Raw genomic sequence first — 25577 nt, forward strand, 5'->3', positions numbered from 1 at the left:
TGGAATAGCCTTCATTTCTCACTAGCAATAGCTCAAGTCAAGACAGGTGGAGAAGAGAGATAAATGTGGTTAAAAGAAAAATAATTTTTGTTAGGATATTTTCTACTGTTTTTATTTGTTGGCTTTAGACATATGTATTTCACTTAGTTCATGATGGAAGTTATAGGCCTACTGCTGCATTGGCCTATAGGTTATCTCTGAGTTCTATGGAAGTTATAGGCCTACTTCTGCATTGGCCTGTAGGTTATCTCTGAGATCTATGGAAGTTATAGGCCTACTTCTGCATTGGCCTGTAGGTTATCTCTGAGATCTATGGAAGTTATAGGCCTACTTCTGCATTGGCCTGTAGGTTATCTCTGAGATCTATGGAAGTTATAGGCCTACTTCTGCATTGGCCTGTAGGTTATCTCTGAGTTCTATGGAAGTTATAGGCCTACTTCTGCATTGGCCTATAGGTTATCTCTGAGTTCTATGGAAGTTATAGGCCTACTTCTGCATTGGCCTGTAGGTTATCTCTGAGTTATATGGAAGTTATAGGCCTACTGCTGCATTGGCCTGTAGGTTATCTCTGAGATCTATGGAAGTTATAGGCCTACTTCTGCATTGGCCTGTAGGTTATCTCTGAGTTCTATGGAAGTTATAAGCCCCACCCAGTCTCCACCCACTCTCCACCCAGGACCCACCCGGTCTCCACCCAGTCTCCACCCAGTCTCCACCCAAGACCCACCCAGTCTCCACCCAGGACCCACCCAGTCTCCACCCAGTCTCCACCCAGGACCCACCCAGTCGCCACCCAGGCTCCACCCAGGACCCACCCAGGACCCACCCAGGACCCACCCAGTATCCACCCAGGACCCACCAAGGCTCCACCCAGTCTCCACCCAGTCTCCATCCAGTCTCCACCCAGTCTCCACTCAGTCTCCACCCAGGACCCACCCAGTCTCCACCCAGTCTCCACCCAGTCTCCACCCAGGACCCACCCAGGACACACCCAATCGCCACCCAGGCTCCACCCAGGACCCACCCAGGACCCACCCAGTATCCACCCAGGACCCACCCAGTCTACACCCAGTCTCCACCCAGGACCCACCCAGTCTCCACCCAGGACCCACCCAGGACACACCCAGTACAAACCCAGTCTCCACCCAGGACCCACCCAGTCTCCACCCAGACCCCACCCAGGACCCACCCAGTCTCCACCCAGACCCCACCCAGTCTCCACCCAGTCTCCACCCAGGACCCACCCAGTCTCCACCCAGGACCCACCCTCTCTCCACCCAGGACCCATCCAGTCTCCATCCAGTCTCCACCCAGGACCCACCCCGTACCCATCCTTTCTCCACCCAGTCTCCACCAGGACCCACCCAGGCCTACTGCTGCATTGGCCTGTAGGTTATCTCTGAGTTCTATGGAAGTTATAGGCCTACTTCTGCATTGGCCTGTAGGTTATCTCTGAGTTCTATGGAAGTTATAAGCCCCACCCACTCTCCACCCAGGACCCACCCGGTCTCCACCCAGTCTCCACCCAGTCTCCACCCAAGACCCACCCAGTCTCCACCCAGGACCCACCCAGTCTCCACCCAGTCTCCACCCAGTCTCCACCCAGGACCCACCCAGGACCCACCCAGTATCCACCCAGGACCCACCAAGTCTCCACCCAGTCTCCACCCAGTCTCCACCCAGGACCCACCCAGTCTCCACCCAGTCTCCACCCAGGACCCACCCAGTCTCCACCCAGTCTCCACCCAGTCTCCACCCAGGACCCACCCAGGACACACCCAGGACAAACCCAATCGCCACCCAGGCTCCACCCAAGACCCACCCAGGACCCACCCAGTATCCACCCAGGACCCACCCAGTCTACACCCAGTCTCCACCCAGGACCCACCCAGTCTCCACCCAGGACCCACCCAGGACACACCCAGTACAAACCCAGTCTCCACCCAGTCTCCACCCAGGACCCACCCAGTCTCCACCCAGACCCCACCCAGTCTCCACCCAGTCTCCACCCAGGACCCACCCAGTCTCCACCCAGGACCCACCCTGTCTCCACCCAGGACCCATCCAGTCTCCATCCAGTCTCCACCCAGGACCCACCCCGTACCCATCCTTTCTCCACCCAGTCTCCACCAGGACCCACCCAGGACCCATCCAGTCTCCACCCAGGACCTACCCAGTCTCCACCCAGGACCCACCGAGTCTCCACCCAGGACCCACCCAGTCTCCACCCAGTGTCCCTCAGTTTCCACCCAGGACCCACCCAGTCTCCACCCAGTCTCCACCCAGGACCCACCCAGTCTCCACCCAGTCTCCACCCAGGACCCATCCAGTCTCCACCCAGGACCCATCCAGTCTCCACCCAGGACCCACCCAGTCTCCACCCAGTCTCCACCCAGGACCCACCGAGTCTCCACCCAGTCTTCACCCAGTTTCCTCCCAGGACCCCTCCAGTCTCCACCCAGGACTCACCCAGTCCCATCCAGGACCTACCCAGCCTCCACCCAGGACCCACCCAGTCTCCACCCAGTCTCCACCCAGGACCGACCGAGTCTCCACCCAGTCTTCACCCAGTTTCCTCCCAGGACCCACCCAGGACCCACCCAGTCCCACCCAGGACCTACCCAGCCTCCACCCTGGACCCACCCAGTCTCCACCCAGTCTCCTTCAGTCTCCACCCAGGACCCACCCAGTCTCCACCCAGGACCCACCCAGTCTCCACCCAGGACCCACCCAGAACCCACCCAGTCTCTACACAGTCTCTACCCAGACTCTACCCAGGACCCACCCAGTCTCCACCCAGTCTCCCTCAGTTTCCACCCAGGACCCACCCAGTCTCCACCCGGTCTCCACCCAGTCTCCACCCAGTCTCGACCCAGGACCCATCCAGTCTCCACCCAGGACCCACCCAGTCTCCACCCAGTCTCCATCCAGGACCCACCCAGTCTCCACCCAGTCTCCACTCAGTCTCCACCCAGTCTCCACCCAGGACCCACCGAGTGTCCACGCAGTCTTCACCCAGTTTCCTCCCAGGACCCCTCCAGTCTCCACCCAGGACCTGCCCAGTCCCATCCAGGACCTACCCAGCCTCCACCCAGGACCCACCCAGTCTCCACCCAGGACCCACCGAGTCTCCACCCAGTCTTCACCCAGTTTCCTCCCAGGACCCACCCAATCTCCACCCAGTCCCACCCAGGACCCACCCAGTCTCTACACAGTCTCTACACAGTCTCTACCCAGGACCCACCCAGTCTCCACCCAGTCTCCCTCAGTCTCCACCCAGGACCCACCCAGTCTCCACCCAGTCTCCACCCAGTCTCCACCCAGTCTCCACCCAGGACCCACCCAGTCTCCACCCAGGACCCACCCAGGACCCACCTAGTCTCCACCCAGTCTCCACCCAGGACACACCCAGGACCCACCCAGGACCCACCCAGTCTCCACCCAGGACCCACCCAGTCTCCATCCAGTCTCCACCCAGGACACACCCAGGACCCACCCAGGACCCACCCAGTCTCCACCCAGGACCCACCCAGGACCCACCCACCACCTGTTATCCGCTGGGAAACACTTGGTAACACTGCAGCAATCCTGACTGCACTGTAGCTACATTTTATCAACACACAACCTCAAAACACAGGTCATAAATCATATCGCTCTGGTCTCTGATACAGTCTATAGTCTAAGAGACCAACAAACAGTAACCAAAGCATTAGTCCAAACACTTCCATATATTGATGCACTAGCCAAACACACAGCTAAATAATGAAGCATCAGCTAAATAGTCTCCTCATTGGCCAAAAGCCCATGGAGCAGTGACGTACCTGACTGCTGTCTGTGACAGAGCGCAGACTGGCCTCCTATTCCCCTCTGTTTAGAGAGAGGCAGAGAGAAGCCAGACACCTGCACTAGAGCCAGCCTGGCTTCCATCACACACACCAGCCACAAACACAACTGGGTCACAGAGAAGCACAGCCCTGATAGACTGATAAACTCAGTGGCTGAACTGACCCAAGGGCTTGTTCTGCTCTGTTCAGCTGTGCTTTGCTCTGGGCGCTAGTTAGCATAGCAAGTTCCCCTGGACACATACACAGCTGCTCATTTGTAGGGGCAATTAGGGGCTCTGACAGGTGTGTGTGTCTGTGTTTGTGTGTGTAGCTGTAATTAGGAGCCCTGACAAGTACATATTAGCAAAGTAACTGATCTGAAGCCTGTTTACCTACTCGTCAGGGTTCACTGCCCATAGAGAGCTCTGCCTCACGCTAAGCTAACACACACACACACACACACACATACACAGCTTTATGCAACACGCTACGTTACGTTAGTGTAGCTCAGCTAACGTTTGCTGCTCAGCCTCGCTGCCTCGGTCACCCCAGCTGTTTCCTTCACCCTTACTCTGTGTGTGTGTTTGTGTGCATGCGTGTGCATGTGTGTGTTCATGTATGAGTGAGTCTCCTAGGCAGATATTTCATAGCATATTACAGAGCGCTCTGCAGAATTGACAGTGTTTGTGTAAGTCTCTATATAAACACTGACTCATTACAGTCCACCGAAACCATCACTTTAGAAGCACTTGGAGTATAAGGGCTAAGAGAGAGATTCTAATAATTTATGCTCCATATTTCATTGTGTGTCCTTCACACCTAAAATGAACAACGATGCACCCCAGAGGCATTGTTGTATTCAGGTTATTTTCCAGTCAACCTGTGTCACCTATATCATGCTATAAAATTAATGATTGACTTATTGTATTTCTTATTGTTTAGCTTGTTTAAAACCAGATGAACATGTCACTTTTCCCCTCTCAATTTTCCATGGAGAATATCACAATAATGAATTTTTAAAACAGGCTCTCAGTCACACGTCAGAATTAGATGTTCATCCATGTTTCTCAAACGTCACAATTCGAAGTTGTTCCAAAGTCAAATTTCAGTGTTTTAAGGTTAAGTTGAGGAATTACCTCTGAACGGTTAAGGTAAGGCATTATCTCTGAATGGTTAAGTTGATGCATTACCTCTGAGTGGTTAAGGGTAAGGCATTACCTTTGAATGGTTAAGGTAAGGCATTACCTCTGAATGGTTACGTTTGGGCATTACCTCTGACTGGTTGTGTTTGTGCATTACCTCTGGGTGGTTACATTGCGGCATTACCTCTGAATGGTTCGGGTAAGGCATTACATCTGAGTGGTTAAAGTATGACATTACCTCTGAATGGTTATTGTACGGCATTACCTCTGAATGGTTACGGTAAGGCATTACCTCTGAATGGTTACGTTGAGGCTGACAAGCAGGAAAACAGCCTTCAGCTTCCAAAAACGCAACGTCACCACAAAATATTTCAGAAGTTGCCTATAAACGTTGCCAAAATATTTCAGAAGTGGCCTGTAAACGTTGCCAAAATATTTCAGAAGTTACCTATAAACGTTGCCAAAATATTTCAAAAGTTGCCTATAAACGTTGCCAAAATATTTCAAAAGTTGCCTATAAATGTTGCCAAAATATTTCAAAAGTTGCCTATAAACGTTGCCAAAATGTTTCAAAAGTTGCCTATAAACGTTGCCAAAATAAGTCATTACCTCTGAATGGTTCAGGTAAGGCGTAAAACAAAAATGTAAAATCTAGCACTGGATTCAAAGATGCAACCTTTGGAACCAGAGGTAGATGCTTACGCCCATTACATCACCCACACACTGTTGCCCCTAGTGTCCAGTTTCCACGTCATATCCTGATAGACGTTGAATACGGACTTGTATCACAGGTGACCTGCCTGGTTTTCTATGTCGCTTTGACGTCCTTGAGATTTGATATGAGAAGCACAGTTGCTCAGCACCCGCTCACTATTTTCATCCTCAACAGAAAAACAAGATTCATTTCTGGGATTGTTCCTGGCAGTGAATATCTTGAGCAGAGATAGAGTTCTCCATGGGCCTCCTGCCTGCCCTGAAGTGGCTCTTAAAATAGGCCAGGAGGAGTGAAGGCTCTGGCTGAGCAACCCACACAGAACAAGACATCACTGACTCTCATCCAGTCCAAAGTCAACCCTGAGCCCCTACACTGACACACTCATCATAGATATCAGTAACATGGTCTGACACATGTAGGTACGCACGCATGCACATGTGCACGTAAGCATGGAGGTAGACATACTGTACACCCACGCTCACAGAAACACACCATTACCTTGGGTTACTGTACACCCACGCTCACAGAAACACACCATTACCTTGGGTTACTGTACACACATGCTCACAGAAACATACACCATTACCTTGGGTTACTGTACACACATGCTCACAGAAACACACCATTACCTTGGGTTACTATACACACACGCTCCTCTGCCGGCATTCAGCTGTGGCTCTGGGCCTGGCAATGGTCTCTCTCTCTTGGAATGCGCAAGTGCACCCACGCGCACGTACACACACACAAATACACACATGATTCGCCCAGAATGGGCTTTTTTAAAATAATGGTGTGGGAGCGTTGCAGGGTCTGTTTTTAGAGTAAATTACCTCCTGGGCTGGTTGGGTGGGCATTGGGGCATTGGAGCATGGGGGCATTGGGGCATGGGGGCATTGGGGCATTGGGGGCATGGGGGCATTGGGGGCATGGGGGCATTGGCGGCATTGGGGCATGGGGGCATGGGGGCATTGGGGGCATGGGGGCATTGGGGGCATTGGGGCATTGGGGGCATTGGGGCATGGGGGCATTGGGGGCATTGGGGGCATTGGGGCATGGGGGCATTGGGGGCATGGGTGCATTGGGGCATGGGGGCATTGGGGCATTGGGGCATTGGGGGCATGGGGGCATTGGGGCATTGGGCATTGGGGCATGGGGGCATTGGGGGCATGGGGGCATTGGGGGCATGGGTGCATTGGGGCATGGGGGCATGGGGGCATTGGGGGCATTGGGGGCATGGGGGCATTGGGGGCATGGGGGCATTGGCGGCATTGGGGCATTTGGGGCATGGGGGCATTGGGGGCATGGGGGCATTGGGGGCATGGGGGCATTGGGGCATGGGGGCATTGGGGGCATGGGGGCATGGGTGCATGGGGGCATGGGGGCATTGGTGGCATGGGGGCATGGGGGCATTGGGGGCATGGGGGCATTGGGGGCATTGGGGGCATGGGGGCATTGGGGGCATGGGGGCATTGGGGCATGGGTGCATTGGCGCATGGGGGCATTGGGGGCATGGGGGCATTGGGGCATGGGTGCATTGGGGCATGGGGGCATTGGGGGCATGGGGGCATTGGGGCATGGGTGCATGGCCACCCATGAGTGCGAGTCTTAAAGAAGGAGCCCTTTTTGCTCTGTAATGGAAGCTGCAATGGAAATTACAACAGAGAATCAGATCACACACACACATGCACACACAGATATGGCTTACTCAGCAGGGAAATACTATGAAATGAGTCACATATTTTTCCTTAACCAACTTCCTTATTGCATTAAACCTACACTCAGTGTGGGCAATTGAGGGTCGTGATTTTGCTGGTTTTTATCTTAATATGCAGTGGGTTAATGGTACAGTGCCTTCAGAAAGCATTCATGCCCCTTGACTTTTTCCACATTTTGTTGTGTTACAGCCTGAATTAAACATGTATTAAATAAATAAATAAAATATCACGCTTCTACACAAAACACCCCTAATGACAAAGTGAAAAAATCTAGGAATCTAGACAGGTGTCAGTAGTGTTCCCCATAGACAGGTGTCAGTAGTGTTCCCTATAGACAGGTGTCAGTAGTGTTCCCTATAGACAGGTGTCAGTAGTGTTCCCTATAGACAGGTGTCAGTAGTGTTCCCTATAGACAGCTAGACAGGTGTCAGTAGTGTTCCCTATAGACAGGTGTCAGTAGTGCTCCCTTTAGACATCTTGACAGCTGTCAGTCGTGTTCCCTATAAACATCTAGACAGGTGTAAGTAGTGTTCCCTATAGACAAGTGTCAGTAGTGTTCCCTATAGACAGGTGTCAGTAGTGTTCCCTATAGACAGGTGTCAGTAGTGCTCCCTTTAGACATCTTGACAGCTGTCAGTCGTGTTCCCTATAGACATCTAGACAGGTGTAAGTAGTGTTCCCTATAGACAGGTGTCAGTAGTGTTCCCTATAGACAGGTGTCAGTCGTGTTCCCTATAGACATCTAGACAGGTGTAAGTAGTGTTCCCTATAAACATCTAGACATGTGTAAGTAGTGTTCCCTATAAACATCTAGACAGGTGTCAGTTGTGTTCCCTATAGACATCTAGACAGGTGTCAGTAGTGCTCCCTATAAACATCTAGACATGTGTCAGTAGTGTTCCCTATAGACATCTAGACAGGTGTCAGTTGTGTTCCCTATAGACAGCTAGACAGGTGTCAATAGTGTTCCCTATAGACAGCTAGACAGGTGTCAGTAGTGTTCCCTATAGACAGCTAGACAGGTGTCAGTAGTGTTCCCTACAGACATCTAGACAGGTGTCAGTAGTGTTCCCTATAGACAGCTAGACGGGTGTCAGTAGTGTTCCCTACAGACATCTAGACAGGTGTCAGTAGTGTTCCCTATAGACATCTAGACAGCTGTCAGTAGTGTTCTCTATAGACATATAGGCATGTGTCAGTAGTGTTCCCTATAGACAGGTGTCAGTAGTGTTCCCTATAGACATCTAGACAGGTGTCAGTAGTGTTCCCTACAGACATCTAGACAGGTGTCAGTAGTGTTCCCTATAGACAGCTAGACAATTGTCAGTAGTGTTCCCTATAGACAGGTGTCAGTAATGTTCCTTATAGACAGCTAGACAGGTGTCAGTAGTGTTCCCTATAGACATATAGACATGTGTCAGTAGTGTTCCCTATAGACATCTAGACAGGTGTCAGTAGTGTTCCCTATAGACAGCTAGACAGGTGTCAGTAGCGTTCCCTATAGACAGCTAGACAGGTGTCAGTAGTGTTCCCTATAGACAGCTAGACAGGTGTCAGTAGTGTTCCCTATAGACAGCTAGACAGGTGTCAGTAGTGTTCCCTATAGACAGCTAGACAGGTGTCAGTAGTGTTCCCTATAGACAGCTAGACAGGTGTCAGTAGTGTTCCCTACAGACATGTAGACAGCTGTCAGTAGTGTTGTCTATAGACATATAGGCATGTGTCAGTAGTGTTCCCTATAGACAGGTGTCAGTAGTGTTCCCTATAGACATCTAGACAGGTGTCAGTAGTGTTCCCTATAGACAGCTAGACAGGTGTCAGTAATGTTCCTTATAGACAGCTAGACAGGTGTCAGTAGTGTTCCCTATAGACAGCTAGACAATTGTCAGTCGTGTTCCCTATAGACATCTAGACAGCTGTCAGTAGTGTTGTCTATAGACATATAGGCATGTGTCAGTAGTGTTCCCTATAGACAGGTGTCAGTAGTGTTCCCTATAGACAGCTAGACAATTGTCAGTAGTGTTCCCTATAGACAGGTGTCAGTAATGTTCCTTATAGACAGCTAGACAGGTGTCAGTAGTGTTCCCTATAGACAGCTAGACAGGTGTCAGTAGTGTTCCCTATAGACAGCTAGACAGGTGTCAGTAGTGTTCCCTATAGACAGCTAGACAGGTGTCAGTAGTGTTCCCTACAGACATCTAGACAGGTGTCAGTAGTGTTCCCTGTAGACAGGTGTCAGTAGTATTCCCTATAGACATCTAGACAGGTGTCAGTAGTGTTCCCTATAGACAGCTAGACAGGTGTCAATAGTGTTCCCTATAGACATCTAGACAGGTGTAAGTTGTGTTCCCTATAGACAGCTAGACAGTTGTCAGTATTGTTCCCTATAGACAGCTAGACAGGTGTCAGTAGTGTTCCCTATAGACAGCTAGACAGGTGTCAGTAGTGTTCCCTATAGACAGCTAGACAGGTGTCAGTAGTGTTCCCTACAGACATCTAGACAGGTGTCAGTAGTGTTCCCTATAGACATCTAGACAGCTGTCAGTAGTGTTCTCTATAGACATATAGGCATGTGTCAGTAGTGTTCCCTATAGACAGGTGTCAGTAGTGTTCCCTATAGACATCTAGACAGGTGTCAGTAGTGTTCCCTATAGACAGCTAGACAATTGTCAGTAGTGTTCCCTATAGACAGGTGTCAGTAATGTTCCCTATAGACATCTAGACAGGTGTCAGTAGTGTTCCCTATAGACAGCTAGACAGGTGTCAGTAGCGTTCCCTATAGACAACTAGACAGGTGTCAGTCGTGTTCCCTATAGACAGCTAGACAGGTGTCAGTAGTGTTCCCTATAGACAGCTAGACAGGTGTCAGTAGTGTTCCCTATAGACAGCTAGACAGGTGTCAGTACTGTTCCCTATAGACAGCTAGACAGGTGTCAGTAGTGTTCCCTACAGACATCTAGACAGGTGTCAGTAGTGTTCCCTATAGACATCTAGACAGCTGTCAGTAGTGTTCTCTATAGAGATATAGGCATGTGTCAGTAGTGTTCCCTATAGACAGGTGTCAGTAGTGTTCCCTACAGACATCTAGACAGGTGTCAGTAGTGTTCCCTATAGACAGCTAGACAATTGTCAGTAGTGTTCCCTATAGACAGGTGTCAGTAATGTTCCCTATAGACATCTAAACAGGTGTCAGTAGTGTTCCCTATAAACATCTAGACATGTGTAAGTATTGTTCCCTACAGACAGCTAGACAGGTGTCAGTAGTGTTCCCTATAGACAGCTAGACAGGTGTCAGTAGTGTTCCCTATAGACAGCTAGACAGGTGTCAGTAGTGTTCCCTATAGACAGGTGTCAGTAATGTTCCTTATAGACAGCTAGACAGGTGTCAGTAGTGTTCCCTATAGACAGCTAGACAGGTGTCAGTAGTGTTCCCTATAGACAGCTAGACAGGTGTCAGTAGTGTTCCCTATAGACAGGTGTCAGTAGTGTTCCCTACAGACATCTAGACAGGTGTCAGTAGTGTTCCCTATAGACAGCTAGACAGGTGTCAGTAGTGTTCCCTATAGACAGCTAGACAGGTGTCAGTAGTGTTCCCTATAGACAGCTAGACAGGTGTCAGTAGTGTTCCCTATAGACAGGTGTCAGTAATGTTCCTTATAGACAGCTAGACAGGTGTCAGTAGTGTTCCCTATAGACATATAGACAGGTGTCAGTAGTGTTCCCTACAGTTAGATGTATGAGCATTCTACAGGGGAATCCCAATGGCCCCCTCTCTCTCTATCTCACATACACACACACACACACACACACACACACAGCAGCAGCACGTACATCACACACAGCAGCACACACACATTATTTTACACACAGCAGCACACACACACACACACACAGTCTACAGGTAGATGTCTCAGATCCTGGCTGCTCCCACAGTGTCTCTCTGGAAACACTCCCATCGTTGAACAAGCTCTACTAATCTTCTACTACTGCAGGAGGGGGATAGACACACAATCTCCCTGCTCATACCTCTACCTGTAGACTGTGTGTGTGTGTGTGTGTGTGTGTGTGTGTGTGTGTGTGTGTGTGTGTGTGTGTGTGTGTGTGTGTGTGTGTGTGTGTGTGTGTGTGTGTGTGTGTGTGTGTGTGTGTGTGTGTGTGTGTGTGTGTGTGTGTGTGTGTGTGTGTGTGTGTGTGTGTGTGTGTGTGTGTGTGTGTGTGTGTGTGTGTGTGTGTGTGTGTGTGTGTGTGTGTGTGTGTGTGTGTGTGTGTGTGTGTGTGTGTGTGTGTGTGTGTGTGTGTGTGTGTGTGTGTGTGTGTGTGTGTGTGTGTGTGTGTGTGTGTGTGTGTGTGTGTGATAGAGAGAGAGGGGGCCATTGGGATTTCCCTCTTTAATTAATTCAGGATTTGTACAGGGCACGGGGTCAGACGTGAGGGGAGACGCATGGGGATGTTCTCATGTAAAACCCTGAAGCCTGTGTGTGTGTGTGTGTGTGTGTGTGTGTGTGTGTGTGTGTGTGTGTGTGTGTGTGTGTGTGTGTGTGTGTGTGTGTGTGTGTGTGTGTGTGTGTGTGTGTGTCTGTGTGTGTGTGTGTGTGTGTCTGTGTGTGTGTGTGCGAGAGATAGAGAGATAGAGTTTGGTTATCAACTTGTTCTTTAGATGTTGTAAGAGACAGAGTGGATCTAATTAGATGCTGTGAACTGTGAGGGTGTGAAGTTCCCTCCTCTCACTTTGTCTCTTCTCTTCCTCTCCTCTTCTCACTGTCTCTGATGCTGAGCACTGGAGGAGAGCGACCTGGAGTCAGCCGTAGAGGGAGGAGAGGACAAACTGTCTCTGTTTCACCTCGAAACACACTCAACAAACTGTTTGATCAGACAAGCAGAAGATTGGTCATCTGGGGTTGGGAGACAAAGAACAGAGGGTGATGTACTGGCTTCACTCAGCACCTGCTGTAGGGTCGGGATACTTTCAGGCTTTTAATTCATCACATAACACATCAGAACAGTCCTGAAAAGAACAGAGCAGGACTCTTCTGTAAGGTTTTGGGCCCAGATTCACAAAAGAAAAAAATAAGAAGTTCATAAGATATTTCGTAAATGCAAGTCCTCAATAATATCTTAAGATTTCATGATTTTCTTAGGATCTTCTCAAATAAAATATCTTCTTATGAATATTCTTAACCTCTACGGGATCGGTGACCCCCCTTTTACCAGATCTAATGTGTTATATTCTCCTACATTAATTTCACATTTACACACATTTCAAAGTGTTTCCTTTCAAATAGTATCAAGAATATGCATATCCTTGCTTCAGGTCCTGAGCTACAGGCAGGTTTTTATTTTATTTAACCTTTATTTAACCAGGAAGGGCTCATTGAGATTAAAATCTATTTTTCAAAAGCGCCCTTGCCAAGATAGGCAGCACCAAGTCATTACAAAAAAATACAGACAGACAACATGAAAAACTACAGGTAATCTAGTAAAAACCATTGAATTCACAAGAGTATAAAAGATTTGGGTACGTCATTTAGGAAGAAAATTGAAAAAATGGTTGTTGCTTGACAACCGATTTAGTTAGCTATCTAGCTGGCATTGGCAATCATGTTAGCATGTGTTCTACAGAGATAACGGTTCTAAAACATGTTCTTAGGTTTAAAAGAATCAATAGTGCAACTTTCAGATGAAGTTTGTGAGTGAATTAAACATGTTCAATTGCTTTCATGATCTTTTTCTCTCGCTGCTTTAAGACAGGGGTTTGGCTATCTGGGATTAACAACATTTCCAATAACTTTATGTTCAATAATCTAATTTCTTCTTCATTTTTCTCTCAAGGAGAAACATAAGAAATAGCGCAAGAAAATTTCCAATAACCTTTTTTCAGGAATAGCAACTTTGCTTAACGTTCTTCATAAGTTTATGGTTAAGGAAAAAATGGCAGTTAAGAAGAATATGGCCCCTGGACTCTGGCTTCAGGGAAACTGGTGTGAACCCCAAATCCCTCCTGTGTGTGTGTGTGTGTGTGTGTGTGTGTGTGTGTGTGTGTGTGTGTGTGTGTGTGTGTGTGTGTGTGTGTGTGTGTGTGTATGTGTGTATGTGTGTGTGTGTGTGTGTGTGTGTGTGTGTGTGTGTGTGTGTGTATATGTGTGTATGTGTGTGTGTGTGTGTGTGTGTATGTGTGTGTGTGTGTGTGTGTGTGTGTGTGTGTGTGTGTGTGTGTGTGTGTGTGTGTGTGTGTGTGTGTGTGTGTGTGTGTGTGTGTGTGTGTGTGTGTGTGTGTGTGTGTGTGTGTGTGTGTGTGTGTGTGTGTGGTTGCCCCTATCCTCTAACTCATATTACCCCTGACAGGCTCTCTGCTACAGGGATCACCTATTGAGGGGAACTCTGGGGACCTGGAGGAAGTGTAATAAAACATGCTAATAATAATATACACAGCAAGGGCTGACTGTAGGGAGGAGCAAGAGACAGAGTGGAGGACTAGGAGAGGAAACATTAGGAACACCTTCCTAGTATTCAGTTGCACCCCCTTTTTTCCCTCAGAACAGCCTCAATTCATCGGGGCATGGTCTCTTCAAGTTGTAGAAAGCATTCCACAAGGATGCTGGCCCATTCTTCCCACTGTTGTGTCAAGATGGCTGGATGTCCTTTGGGTGGTGGACCATTCTTGATGCACACAGGAAACTGTTGAGCATGAAAAACCCAGCAGTGTTGCAGTTCTGGACACACTCAAACCTACTACCATATGCCGTTCAAAGGAACTGTTGTCTTGACCGTTCTCCCTCTGAATGGCACACATACACAATCCATGTCAAATCAAATCAAATCAAATCAATCAAATCAAATTTTATTTGTCACATACACATGGTTAGCAGATGTTAATGCGAGTGTAGCGAAATGCTTGTGCTTCTAGTTCCGACAATGCAGTAATAACGAGCAAGTAATCTAACTAACAATTCCAAAAAAAACTACTGTCATACACAGTGTAAGGGGATAAAGAATATGTACATAAGGATATATGAATGAGTGATGGTACAGAGCAGCATAGGCAAGATACAGTAGATGATATCGAGTACAGTATATACATATGAGATAAGTATGTAAACCAAGTGGCATAGTTAAAGTGGCTAGTGATACATGTATTGCATAAGGATGCAGTCGATGATATAGAGTACAGTATCAACGTATGCATATGAGATGAACAATGTAGGGTAAGTAACATTATATAAGGTAGCATTGTTTAAAGTGGCTAGTGATATATTTACATCATTTCCCATCAATTCCCATGATTAAAGTGGCTGGAGTAGAGTCAGTGTCATTGACAGTGTGTTGGCAGTAGCCACTCAATGTTAGTGGTGGCTGTTTAACAGTCTGATGGCCTTGAGATAGAAGCTGTTTTTCAGTCTCTCGGTCCCAGCTTTGATGCACCTGTACTGACCTCGCCTTCTGGATGGCAGCGGGGTGAACAGGCAGTGGCTCGGGTGGTTGATGTCCTTGATGATCTTTATGGCCTTCCTGTAGCATCGGGTGGTGTAGGTGTCCTGGAGGGCAGGTAGTTTGCCCCGGTGATGCGTTGTGCAGACCTCACTACCCTCTGGAGAGCCTTACGGTTGAGGGCGGTGCAGTTGCCATACCAGGCGGTGATACAGCCCGCCAGGATGCTCTCGATTGTGCATCTGTAGAAGTTTGTGAGTGCTTTTGGTGACAAGCCAAATTTCTTCAGCCTCCTGAGGTTGAAGAGGCGCTGCTGCGCCTTCCTCACGATGCTGTCTGTGTGAGTGGACCAATTCAGTTTGTCTGTGATGTGTATGCCGAGGAACTTAAAACTTGCTACTATGTCTCAATTGTCTCAAGGTTTATAAATCCTTCTTTAACCTGTACTCTCCTTCATCTACACTGATTGAAGTGGATTTAACAGGTAACATCAATAAGGGATCATAGCTTTCACCTGGATTCATCTGGTCAGTCTGTCATGGAAAGAGCAGGTGTTCCTAATGTTTTGTACACTCAGTGTATTATAGTGAGTGTGTTGTTGGTGGGGCAGACTATGTCAGACTGGGGCTGTGGTTGTGTGTCTGGGAGGGGGGTGTTACACTCCTGCACCCCTGATTACATGTCTCTCTCTCCCAGCATGCTCCAGGTGTCGCCACACTTTGCCATTTCCCATGAAACCCCTGTCAGCTTCCCGTCTGATTAACACACACACACACACACACACACCAAAAACATGTTCACACACAGGGGTAGTTTTGATGAGTGAGAGCTCTCCAAACTGTAATAACATAAAGCAGGGGTAGTTTTGATGAGTGAGAGCTCTCCAAACTGTAATAACATAAAGCAGGGGTAGTTTTGATGAGTGAGAGCTCTCCAAACTGTAATAACATAAAGCAGGGGTAGTTTTGATGAGTGAGAGCTCTCCAAACTGTAATAACATAAAGCAGGGGTCACTATTACATTCAGCCGTGGGCAGATTTTTGCTTGAGCAAATCATTGGGGGTTCAGAACATAGTTATAAATAATTTGTACACTGCAAATTGACCCCAAGATTCCCAAACAGATATATTATTTAGCAGAATCATTTCAAACCTTGATTACATTGGGATACGATCACATATGACTACTTATTTATGCGTAAGGATAACTTGGGAACAGATTTCCTAAATGAAATTTCCTGGTGATTTTACAGAATTTAATGTCTATATATCTTTCTTGTTTTTGCTCAGAACACTAAATAAAATCACCCATAAAGCTGCACAGCATGAGTCATTGCAAACTGTAGACACGTTGAAGTGAGTGACTGTGTCTGTGTCTGTGTCTGCACTGTGTCTGTGTCTGTGTCTGTGTATTTGTCTGTGTCTACGGCTGTGTCTGTGTCTGTGTCTGTGGCTGTGTCTGTGTCTAAGGCTGTGTCTGTGTTGGTGGCGGTGTCTGTGTCTGTGTCTATGGCTGTGTCTGTGGCTGTGTTGGTGGCGGTGCCTGTGTCTGTGGCGGTGTCTGTGGCGGTGTATGTGTCTGTGTCTATGGCTGTGTCTGTGGCTGTGTCTGCACTGTGTCTGTGTATGTGTATGTGTCTGTGTCTGTGTCTGTGTGTATGTCTGTGTATGCCTGTGTCTGTGTCTGTGTCTGTGTGTATGTCTGTGTATGTCTGTGTCTGTGTCTGTGTCTGTGTGTATGTCTGTGTCTGTGTCTGTGTCTGTGTGTATGTCTGTGTCTGTGTCTGTGTCTGTGTGTATGTCTGTGTCTGTGTCTGTGTCTGTGTCTGTGTCTGTGTCTGTGTCTGCACTGTGATTTTTCTTACACCAACATGACACCGTTATTAAAATGGAAGGACGTTACATTACAGCACAGAACTAAGGATTTGTAACAGAAATGAATCTGGTCATATGATCAGATAAAGCCGTTTCAGATAAAACTATGTGTGACCTAATGGACTGTCCGAAAGTAGTGACAACTAGCACATGTGATCTAGTTACCACCTCAAAAAGGTAAAACATTTAGCATTACGCAGGTGTGAGTGCGTGCATGTGTGTGTTTGTGTGTATGTGGTTAGCAGGAATGCACAGGGTGCAGTAATTGAACGATAAGATCAGTGCGGACGGCTGAGGTGCTGACAGACACTCAGGAGGAGATGAGGCTGAGAGAGTGAGAGGAGGGGGGACAGGGAGATGGAGCGAGGGAACGAAAGAGAGTGTTAAGGGAGAGGGAGAGAGAGGCTGTTAGGGGAGAGAGAGTCTGTTAGGGGAGAGGGAGAGAGAGTCTGTTAGGGAGAGGGAGAGATAGTCTGTTAGGGAGAGGGAGAGAGAGTCTGTTAGGGGAGAGGGAGAAAGAGTCTGTTAGGGGAGAGGGAGAAAGAGTCTGTTAGGGGAGAGGGAGAGATAGTCTGTTAGGGAAGAGGGAGAGAGAGGCTGTTAGGGGAGAGGGAGAGAGAGTCTGTTAGGGAGAGGGAGAGAGAGTCTGTTAGGGAGAGGGAGAAAGAGTCTGTTAGGGGAGAGGGAGAAAGAGTCTGTTAGGGGAGAGGGAGAGAGAGTCTGTTAGGGAGAGGGAGAAAGAGTCTGTTAGGGGAGAGGGAGAAAGAGTCTGTTAGGGGAGAGGGAGAGATAGTCTGTTAGGGGAGAGGGAGAAAGAGTCTGTTAGGGGAGAGGGAGAGATAGTCTGTTAGGGGAGAGGGAGAAAGAGTCTGTTAGGGAGAGGGAGAGAGAGGCTGTTAGGGAAGAGGAAGAGAGAGGCTGTTAGGGGAGAGGGAGAGAGAGGCTGTTAGGGGAGAGGGAGAGAGAGGCTTTTAGGGGAGAGGGAGAGAGAGGCTGTTAGGGAGAGGGAGCGAGAGGCTGTTAGGGGAGAGGGAGAGAGAGGCTGTTAGGGGAGAGGGAGCGAGAGGCTGTTAGGGAGAGGGAGAGAGAGGCTGTTAGGGAGAGGGAGCGAGAGGCTGTTAGGGGAGAGGGAGAGAGAGGCTGTTAGGGGAGAGGGAGAGAGAGGCTGTTAGGGGAGAGGGAGCGAGAGGCTGTTAGGGGAGAGGGAGAGAGAGTGGTGGAGTAGAGAGAGAGAGGAGAGTGAGAACGGTGGGGGAGGAGAGAGACAGACAGTTGTTGCAGTCTGATAGTGGGGCATCTGTCAGGTGTGTGTGGTAATTGAACCAGACCTGTGGAGGACACAGGATATCCTGCGGGTACCAGAACACACGGCACACCTGAAACCTATGGCCCTACTGGCCCTGTAGCGTAGGCAGCATTGAAAACCCCTGCGCCCCAAACTTCACCACTCATCAATAGTCAACCTTCACAAGTCTATAAGTGTGTATTACTTCAGTTACCTGTGTGGGTAAGTAAAAGGTGACACCAGAGAGTGGAGGTGCTGTGACTCAGCTCTAATGCTTCTCTCCATCACACTCTCCTTCCTTGTTCTCCCTCCCTTCAGAAAGCCGGGGAACCCAATCCTTTCTGGGATCCATATTCCTCAGGAACCTCCAGACCGAGCCCAGCCGTCACCATGGAAATGGGAATAGCGGATGTGGGAATGGGGATAGTGATTTTGGAGTGGGGGTAATGAATGTGAGATATATTCACAGGGGGGTGCTAAAAGAGAAGCTTTTATTGTGGAGCTGAATACAAGCACACTTCCTTCTCTTATAGGACTCAGAGCAGCAGGTGTGTGTGTGTGTGTGTGTGTGTGTGTGTGTGTGTGTGTGTGTGTGTGTGTGTGTGTGTGTGTGTGTGTGTGTGTGTGTGTGTGTGTGTGTGTGTGTGTGTGTGTGTGTGTGTGTGTGTGTGTGTGTGTGTGTGTGTGTGTGTGTGATGCGTGTGCGTGTGCGTGTGTGAGTCCAGTGAGGGTGCTGTGGTTAATAAGGCCTGGGTCGGTGCGACAGGGAGTTATGAAACTTAACACGAGAGGAGCAGATCACTGCACTACAGCTGTATCTGGAAGGCCAAGTCAGCTACACAGCATCCATTAAGAATGTATTGTCTGAAACAAACAGGACTTTAGTGTCCTTTAATAGTCCATTCTATGGGTTACATTTCTATCTGCAACTTTAGACATTACAGAATAAGCCCCAGGATGGATTTGAGAAAAAGAGTGGGAGTGAAGGAGGGAGAGAGTGAGAAGAGAAGAGGGAGAGAGGGAGGGTGGGGTAAGAGTGGAGAGAGATGGATGAAGGAGGCAGGGAGGGGGGTGTAGTTGGTAGGAAGCAGGCAGGGGGAATGTTGGTCTTAATCCCTCTCCTCAGAGCTCAGGCTCAGGTGTCTGTGTGTCTGAATGGGCCTGTGTCATTCTGAGTATCACAGCACACACACACACACACACACACACACAGCACACAAACTACCAGGGAGAGACCAGGGAGCTTTCAAAGCTTTCATAATTCTACTTGTCTTTCTAGATGTCTCTGTTGCTGTGTGTGTGTGTGTGTGTGTGTCTCTCTCTCTCTCCCACTCTCTCTCTCTCTCTCTCTCTCTCTCTCTCTCTTTCCCTCTCACTCTGTCTCTCTCCCACTCTCTCTCCCTCTCTCTCTCTCTCCCACTCTCTCCCTCTCTCTCTGGTCTGTTCTTCCGCACAGACCAATGACAGGTGCCTCTAAACAGAGCAAGAGCCAATTAGTATTTTATTTGTCCCCCCCTCCACTCTTTCTCTCCTCCTCTCCCTCCCTGTGGGTCTCTTAGTGGGATTCCAGGCTGACAGTAATGTGCATGTCACATGTTGTCATAATACCAGAGATCCAAACAAGTCCTTACACACACACATGTCACAAACACAGGGGGAGAGGGGGTAAGAGATGGAGGGTAAGAGATGGAGGGAGAGGGGGTAAGAGATGGAGGGGGACAGGGGGTAAGAAGGGAGAGGGGGAAAGTGATGGAGGAGGGGTAAGGGGAGAGCAGGTAAGAAATGGAGAGGGAGAGGGGGTAAGAGGTAGAGGGGGTAAGAGATGGAGGGGAGAGGGGGAAAGAAATGGAGGGGAGAGGAGGTAAGAAATGGAGGGGAGAGGGAGTAAGAAATGGAGGGGAGAGGGGGTAATAGATGGAGGGGAGAGGGGGTAATAGATGGAGGGGAGAGGGGTTAATAGATGGAGCGGAGAGGGAGTAATAGATGGAGGGGAGAGGGAGTAAGAAATGGAGGGGAGAGGGAGTAATAGATGGAGGGGAGAGGGGGCAATAGATGGAGGGGTGAGGGGGTACGAAATGGAGGGGAGAGGGAGTAATAGATGGAGGGGTGAGGAGGTAATAGATGGAGGGAGAGGGGGGTAATAGATGGAGGGAAGAGGGGGTAATAGATGGATGGGAGAGGGGGTAATAGATGGAGGGGAGAGGGGGTAATAGATGGAGGGAGAGGGGGTAATAGATGAATGGGAGAGGGGGTAATAGATGGAGGGGAGAGGGGATAAGAGATGGAGGGGAGAGGGGGTAAGAGATGGAGGGGAGAGGGAGTAATAGATGGAGGGGAGAGGGGGCAATAGATGGAAGGGTGAGGGGGTACGAAATGGAGGGGAGAGGGAGTAATAGATGGAGGGGTGAGGGGGTAAGAAAAACCTTGAATCACACTCACCTATTTCCAAAAACCTATCACTACCCATCCCGACCCGTCTCACTGTGTGGTGTGTTACTAATTACACTAGAGTCTCTACCTGCAGACACTTACATTCTTGCCTGACACACACACAGACACACACACACACACACAGATTGCTGCCCCCCCCCCACACTACTACACTACTCTAGTCTGATGGAGTGATGTCCATCTGTTCCTAGATCTTTCTCAGGTGTCCCTCAGCACCACTCACAACACATCAGTCATACCTAAAGCTGCCCCACAGCCTCAAAACACACACACACACACACACACACACACACACGCACACACACACACAGGATACTGTAGAATCAAATCAAATCAAATCCAATTTTATTTGTCCCATACACGTGGTTAGCAGATGTTAATGTGAGTGTAGCGAAATGCTTGTGCTTCTAGTTCCGACAATGCAGTAATAACCAACAAGTAATCTAGCTAACAATTCCAAAACTACTACCTTATAGACACAAGTGTAAGGGGATAAAGAATATGTACATAAAGATATATGAATGAGTGATGGTACAGAGCAGCATAGGCAAGATACAGTAGATGGTATTGAGTACAGTATATACATATGAGATGAGTATGTAAACAAAGTGGCATAGTTAAAGTGGCTAGTGATACATGTATTACACAAAGATGCAGTAGATGATATAGAGTACAGTATATACGTATACATATGAGATGAATAATGTAGGGTATGTAAACATTATATTAGGTAGCATTGTTTAAAGTGGCTAGTGATATATTTTACATTTCCCTTCAATTCCCATTATTAAAGTGGCTGGAGTTGAGTCAGTGTCAGTGTCAGTGTGTTGGCAGCAGCCACTCAATGTTAGTGGTGGCTGTTTAACACTCTGATGGCCTTGAGATAGAAGCTGTTTTTCATGTGTGTGTGTTGCTGTGTGTGATGTGTGTGTGGGCTGTTGTGTGTGATGTGTGTGTGTGATGCTGTGTGTGATGTGATGTGTGTGTGGGCTGCTGTGTGTTGTGTGTGTGTGTGTGTGTGTGTGTGTGTGTGTGTGTGTGTGTGTGTGTGTGTTTGTGTGTGTGTGTGTGTGTGTGTGTGTGTGTGTGTGTGTGTGTGTGTGTGTGTGTGTGTGTGTGTGTGTGATGTGTGTGTGTGTGGGCTGCTGAGTGTGATGTGTGTGTGTGTGGGCTGCTGAGTGTGATGTGTGTGGGCTGCTGAGTGTGATGTGTGTGTGTGTGGGCTGCTGAGTGTGATGTGTGTGGGCTGCTGAGTGTGATGTGATGTGTGATGTGTGTGTGTGTGGGCTGCTGAGTGTGATGTGTGTGTGTGTGGGCTGCTGAGTGTGATGTGATGTGTGATGTGTGTGTGTGTGGGCTGCTGAGTGTGATGTGTGTGGGCTGCTGAGTGTGATGTGTGTGTGTGTGGGCTGCTGAGTGTGATGTGTGTGGGCTGCTGAGTGTGATGTGTGTGGGCTGCTGAGTGTGATGTGTGTGTGTGTGGGCTGCTGTGTGTGATGTGTGTGGGCTGCTGAGTGTGATGTGTGTGTGTGTGTGTGGGCTGCTGAGTGTGATGTGTGTGGGCTGCTCAGTGTGATGTGTGTGGGCTGCTGAGTGTGATGTGTGTGGGCTGCTCAGTGTGATGTGTGTGGGCTGCTGTGTGTGATGTGTGTGGGCTGCTCAGTGTGATGTGTGTGGGCTGCTGAGTGTGATGTGTGTGGGCTGCTCAGTGTGATGTGTGTGGGCTGCTGTGTGTGATGTGTGTGGGCTGCTGTGTGTGATGTGTGTGGGCTGCTGAGTGTGATGTGTGTGGGCTGCTGAGTGTGATGTGTGTGGGCTGCTGAGTGTGATGTGTGTGTGCTGCTGAGTGTGATGTGTGTGGGCTGCTGAGTGTGATGTGTGTGGGCTGTGTTGTAGTTTTTGTCTTTGTTGATAACTACATAATCTATAACTCGTCTTTTAGTGATCGCCAGTAGAATAGGGGAATTATCATGGAAGGTGACGTCAGAATGCTTTAATGCATGGGAGAGATTATCACCACAACAAGTGTGTGTGAAACTCAAACCCACCCTACTGGCTGAATAGTGAGGGGCAACTGTGTCTGATGACCTGTGAACTGTATCTAAAATAGACATGCTGGAATGATATGTGCTGGGAGAAGAAAGACTAAAGGGGATTGGGGTAATGACCTTTTATTACCAGGCCACTCATGACAGAAAAGATACAAAAGGGCGTATTGGAAAATAGATATTACTGGTACTAAAAGTTTAGTATAAATGCTAATTATTAAAGGGAAGATTTGTATTGAATTGAGAAGGTCAAATTTGAGTTAAAGTAAGCACTAAGGACTGTTATCCTGAATTTTGGGTTGGACAATTTATAAACAACATTTAGTTATGTTTTGGATATAGGACTGTTTAAATTTACTAGGCCTAGGGAAGCTCTGGAAACTAATCCTGAGACAGGTTGATTGACAGAACTTGCAGAATATTAGATTAAAGGTTTTTGTTTCTTTTGTTTTACAATGTCATTGTAATTGGAGTGATACATTTGAATGATATAAGTAATTGAATAAAAGGTATAGTCTGTTGTGCGATAACACCCAAGGATGAAGAAGAAAGAGACCAACATGGGCATAGAGCGAAACGGATGGACGTTTTCCCCGGGTTTAATTACATTACAAATAGTGGTAATTTATTGCAAATATGTAGTTATTATAATTTACTTTACTATTTTTCTTGTTTGGTCAATTTATTTTTGTTTTGAGGACAATAAGTGTGTATTGTTCCTGAGGAGGGACTGATATAAATTGACTAAAAATGATTTGAGAATGTTTAAGTATGTATCAAACTATGGAAGGAAATTAGGAGTAGTCACTTATGTGTTATGGGTTAGAAAAACAAACTACATTGGGGGCTCATACATGAAGGTTATGGTAGCAGAGGGGTGTTATTTCTAGAAACAATGTATATTAATAGACAAGATCATTCACAGAAAAGGAAGGACAGTTGGTCTTGTAAAAATATAGGGATATAAAATATAGGGACAATTCTGAAGTAAATAGAACAATACACATACCTAGATTATGGTAAAATAAATAAGTGGTAGCATTTTGAACACTAGAGCAAAAGTTTAAGAAGCTTAGGACTTAGTTTTGTTAGGATTGGATATTCTTCCAACTGGAAGACACTTGACTGATTACATGTTATTCTTACAGCAGTTGCTGTAGGGACCATTATTTGGCTATCATTATGAATATTTTTGTGGCAGGAGGCCAGGTATTTGAGACAGAATGTTCACATAGGGCTGTTATTTAAAAATTAAGATTTAGTGATCTTGCTATAAGAAGAAAGTCTGTTGTCAGGAAATAACCCATGTGTTAGTGTGCATGTCCTCGGGAAAAAACAGCACATAAGAGGCCAGATGGAAGGGCATGGGCTGAATTCTGGAGACTGAGTGTACATCAAGATACACCGGGCTGGGGATATACTTCTTACAGCACCTGCAGTGGTAAAGATCATCATGTCTCTCTTTGGTGGGTGCATAAGTCTCACAAGAAGTAAGGTCCAGCTGAATAATGGGTGATCTTGAAAACACCATGACAGAGGACGTGAAACAAAAGAGAGAGAGAGAAAGACTAGATTCCACTGTAGAAATACTGGGTTGAGTTTGGGGGTTACTTGTTTTATTTTGTTAATGTATCATGTGAAAAAGAATAGATGTTAGGGTAGTTGTACTCTAAACAACATGTTGAAGGCTCGATGTGAAAGCCCATTCAGTGTTGAATTACTTCAAGAAGAAATAATGTTGACTAAGGTTATGCACATGCTTATCAGTTGAAATAGAGCAGATGGGGAACTAAGTAAAAAATGACATGATTTGGGAACACCTCTCAGAACCTGGGGCCGAAAGGGGAAGACTGGGTAAAAGCACGAGGAAGCTTATCAGGGCTTCCATTTTTGTGGAGTCCAGCAGAAAAGTATCCTGGAGGCATAGAGTCAGGTGAAGAGAGAGTGGGAATTGTCATGGTCTCAGATTTCAGAATTCATGAATATATTCATGCATAACACATAACATTGTCAATACTGTTATGTTTTGTCCTTTGTTTTCCAAGTCTTATGTTTAGGAAACCAGATGGAGAAGGGTTCGCCAGCCTCAGCTGGAATGTCAGTTTGTTGTGTGATGAGTGATGGAAGTAAGAGAATGTATGGTGTAATCATAGAACAGAGGCCATGAGTCTCTACGTCTGAATGCCTCACAGAAAGAAGCCAGAAACCTGAACCAGGATGAGAGGTTCCACATCTGATGATCCAAGGGGACCAGAAGGACCTCTCCCAGTGATACCAGGAGATCTAGTCTACGTTCGAGTGTTCCGGAGGAAGTGGGATCAACCGAGGAGAGAAGGACCCTACGTGGTGGCTGCAGCAACAAACACGGCCGTCCAAGTGAAAGGAAGCAAGACGTGGTACCATCTGAATCACTGCACCCGAGTCCCAACAGAAAGAAGGACACAACCATATAGAGATGAGGACACAGAGGATGCTGATCCATCAGGCAGGAGCCCGGAGGGAACAGGAACAGTAAAAGCAATCGAGACACCAGGGAGGAGCCAAGAGAACAGCAGATCAGGTGAAAGCCAAAATGTGACAGGTGCATCGCCTAATGCACCCAGAAGAAGATGAAGGAGAGACAACACTGGAGAAGAGAACCTGCGAACAACCAGAATTCACTCCTGTGGGGTCAGAGAGTCCAGGGATGGGAGGGAGTAACATGCCTGCTACTCTTGATGACATACCTGTTGTGGCAGACCTCTTTGACAGAAGCCCTCCACAGTGGGACCCCGAAGTACCACCTGCAGAATGGGAACATTTCTTCCCTAAAATTGACACCCTTCCAGAGGGAAGCCCAGTCCGGCCTGAGGAGGGAGCCTCAGGGGAAGAAAGAGGAGGAGAGGCCTCACAAGGAACAGAAGGAGAGACCCCACAAAGAGAAGGAAAAGTCCCGCAAGCTGAAGAAAATGGGGATTTCCCCACAATGGACTTTTCAACTCTTGAATGGTCCCCTTAACAGACAATTGAAGTTAGAACGACAGAAGAACAAAGACATTGACATAGCAAAAGGAATAGTGAACACTAGTACAGAAACAACAGACTCACGCACAATCAAG

At 47.9% G+C, this 25577-nt stretch overlaps 1 protein-coding gene across 1 annotated transcript; it reads left to right on the forward strand.

Annotated features, from left to right (window-relative positions):
* The first annotated feature begins 630 nt into the window (after window positions 1-630).
* On the forward strand, window positions 631-3575 carry LOC121840650 (proline-rich extensin-like protein EPR1). The gene is made up of 8 exons (XM_042305140.1): window positions 631-686; window positions 776-1192; window positions 1282-1388; window positions 1739-1924; window positions 2058-2220; window positions 2320-2941; window positions 2987-3247; window positions 3336-3575. Exons 1-8 carry the CDS (start codon window positions 631-633, stop codon window positions 3573-3575), a joined length of 2052 nt encoding a protein of 683 aa, XP_042161074.1.
* The last annotated feature ends 22002 nt before the right edge of the window (window positions 3576-25577 follow it).

Source organism: Oncorhynchus tshawytscha, linkage group LG02 (genome assembly GCF_018296145.1).
Source record: "Oncorhynchus tshawytscha isolate Ot180627B linkage group LG02, Otsh_v2.0, whole genome shotgun sequence".
Taxonomy (NCBI): domain Eukaryota; kingdom Metazoa; phylum Chordata; class Actinopteri; order Salmoniformes; family Salmonidae; genus Oncorhynchus; species Oncorhynchus tshawytscha.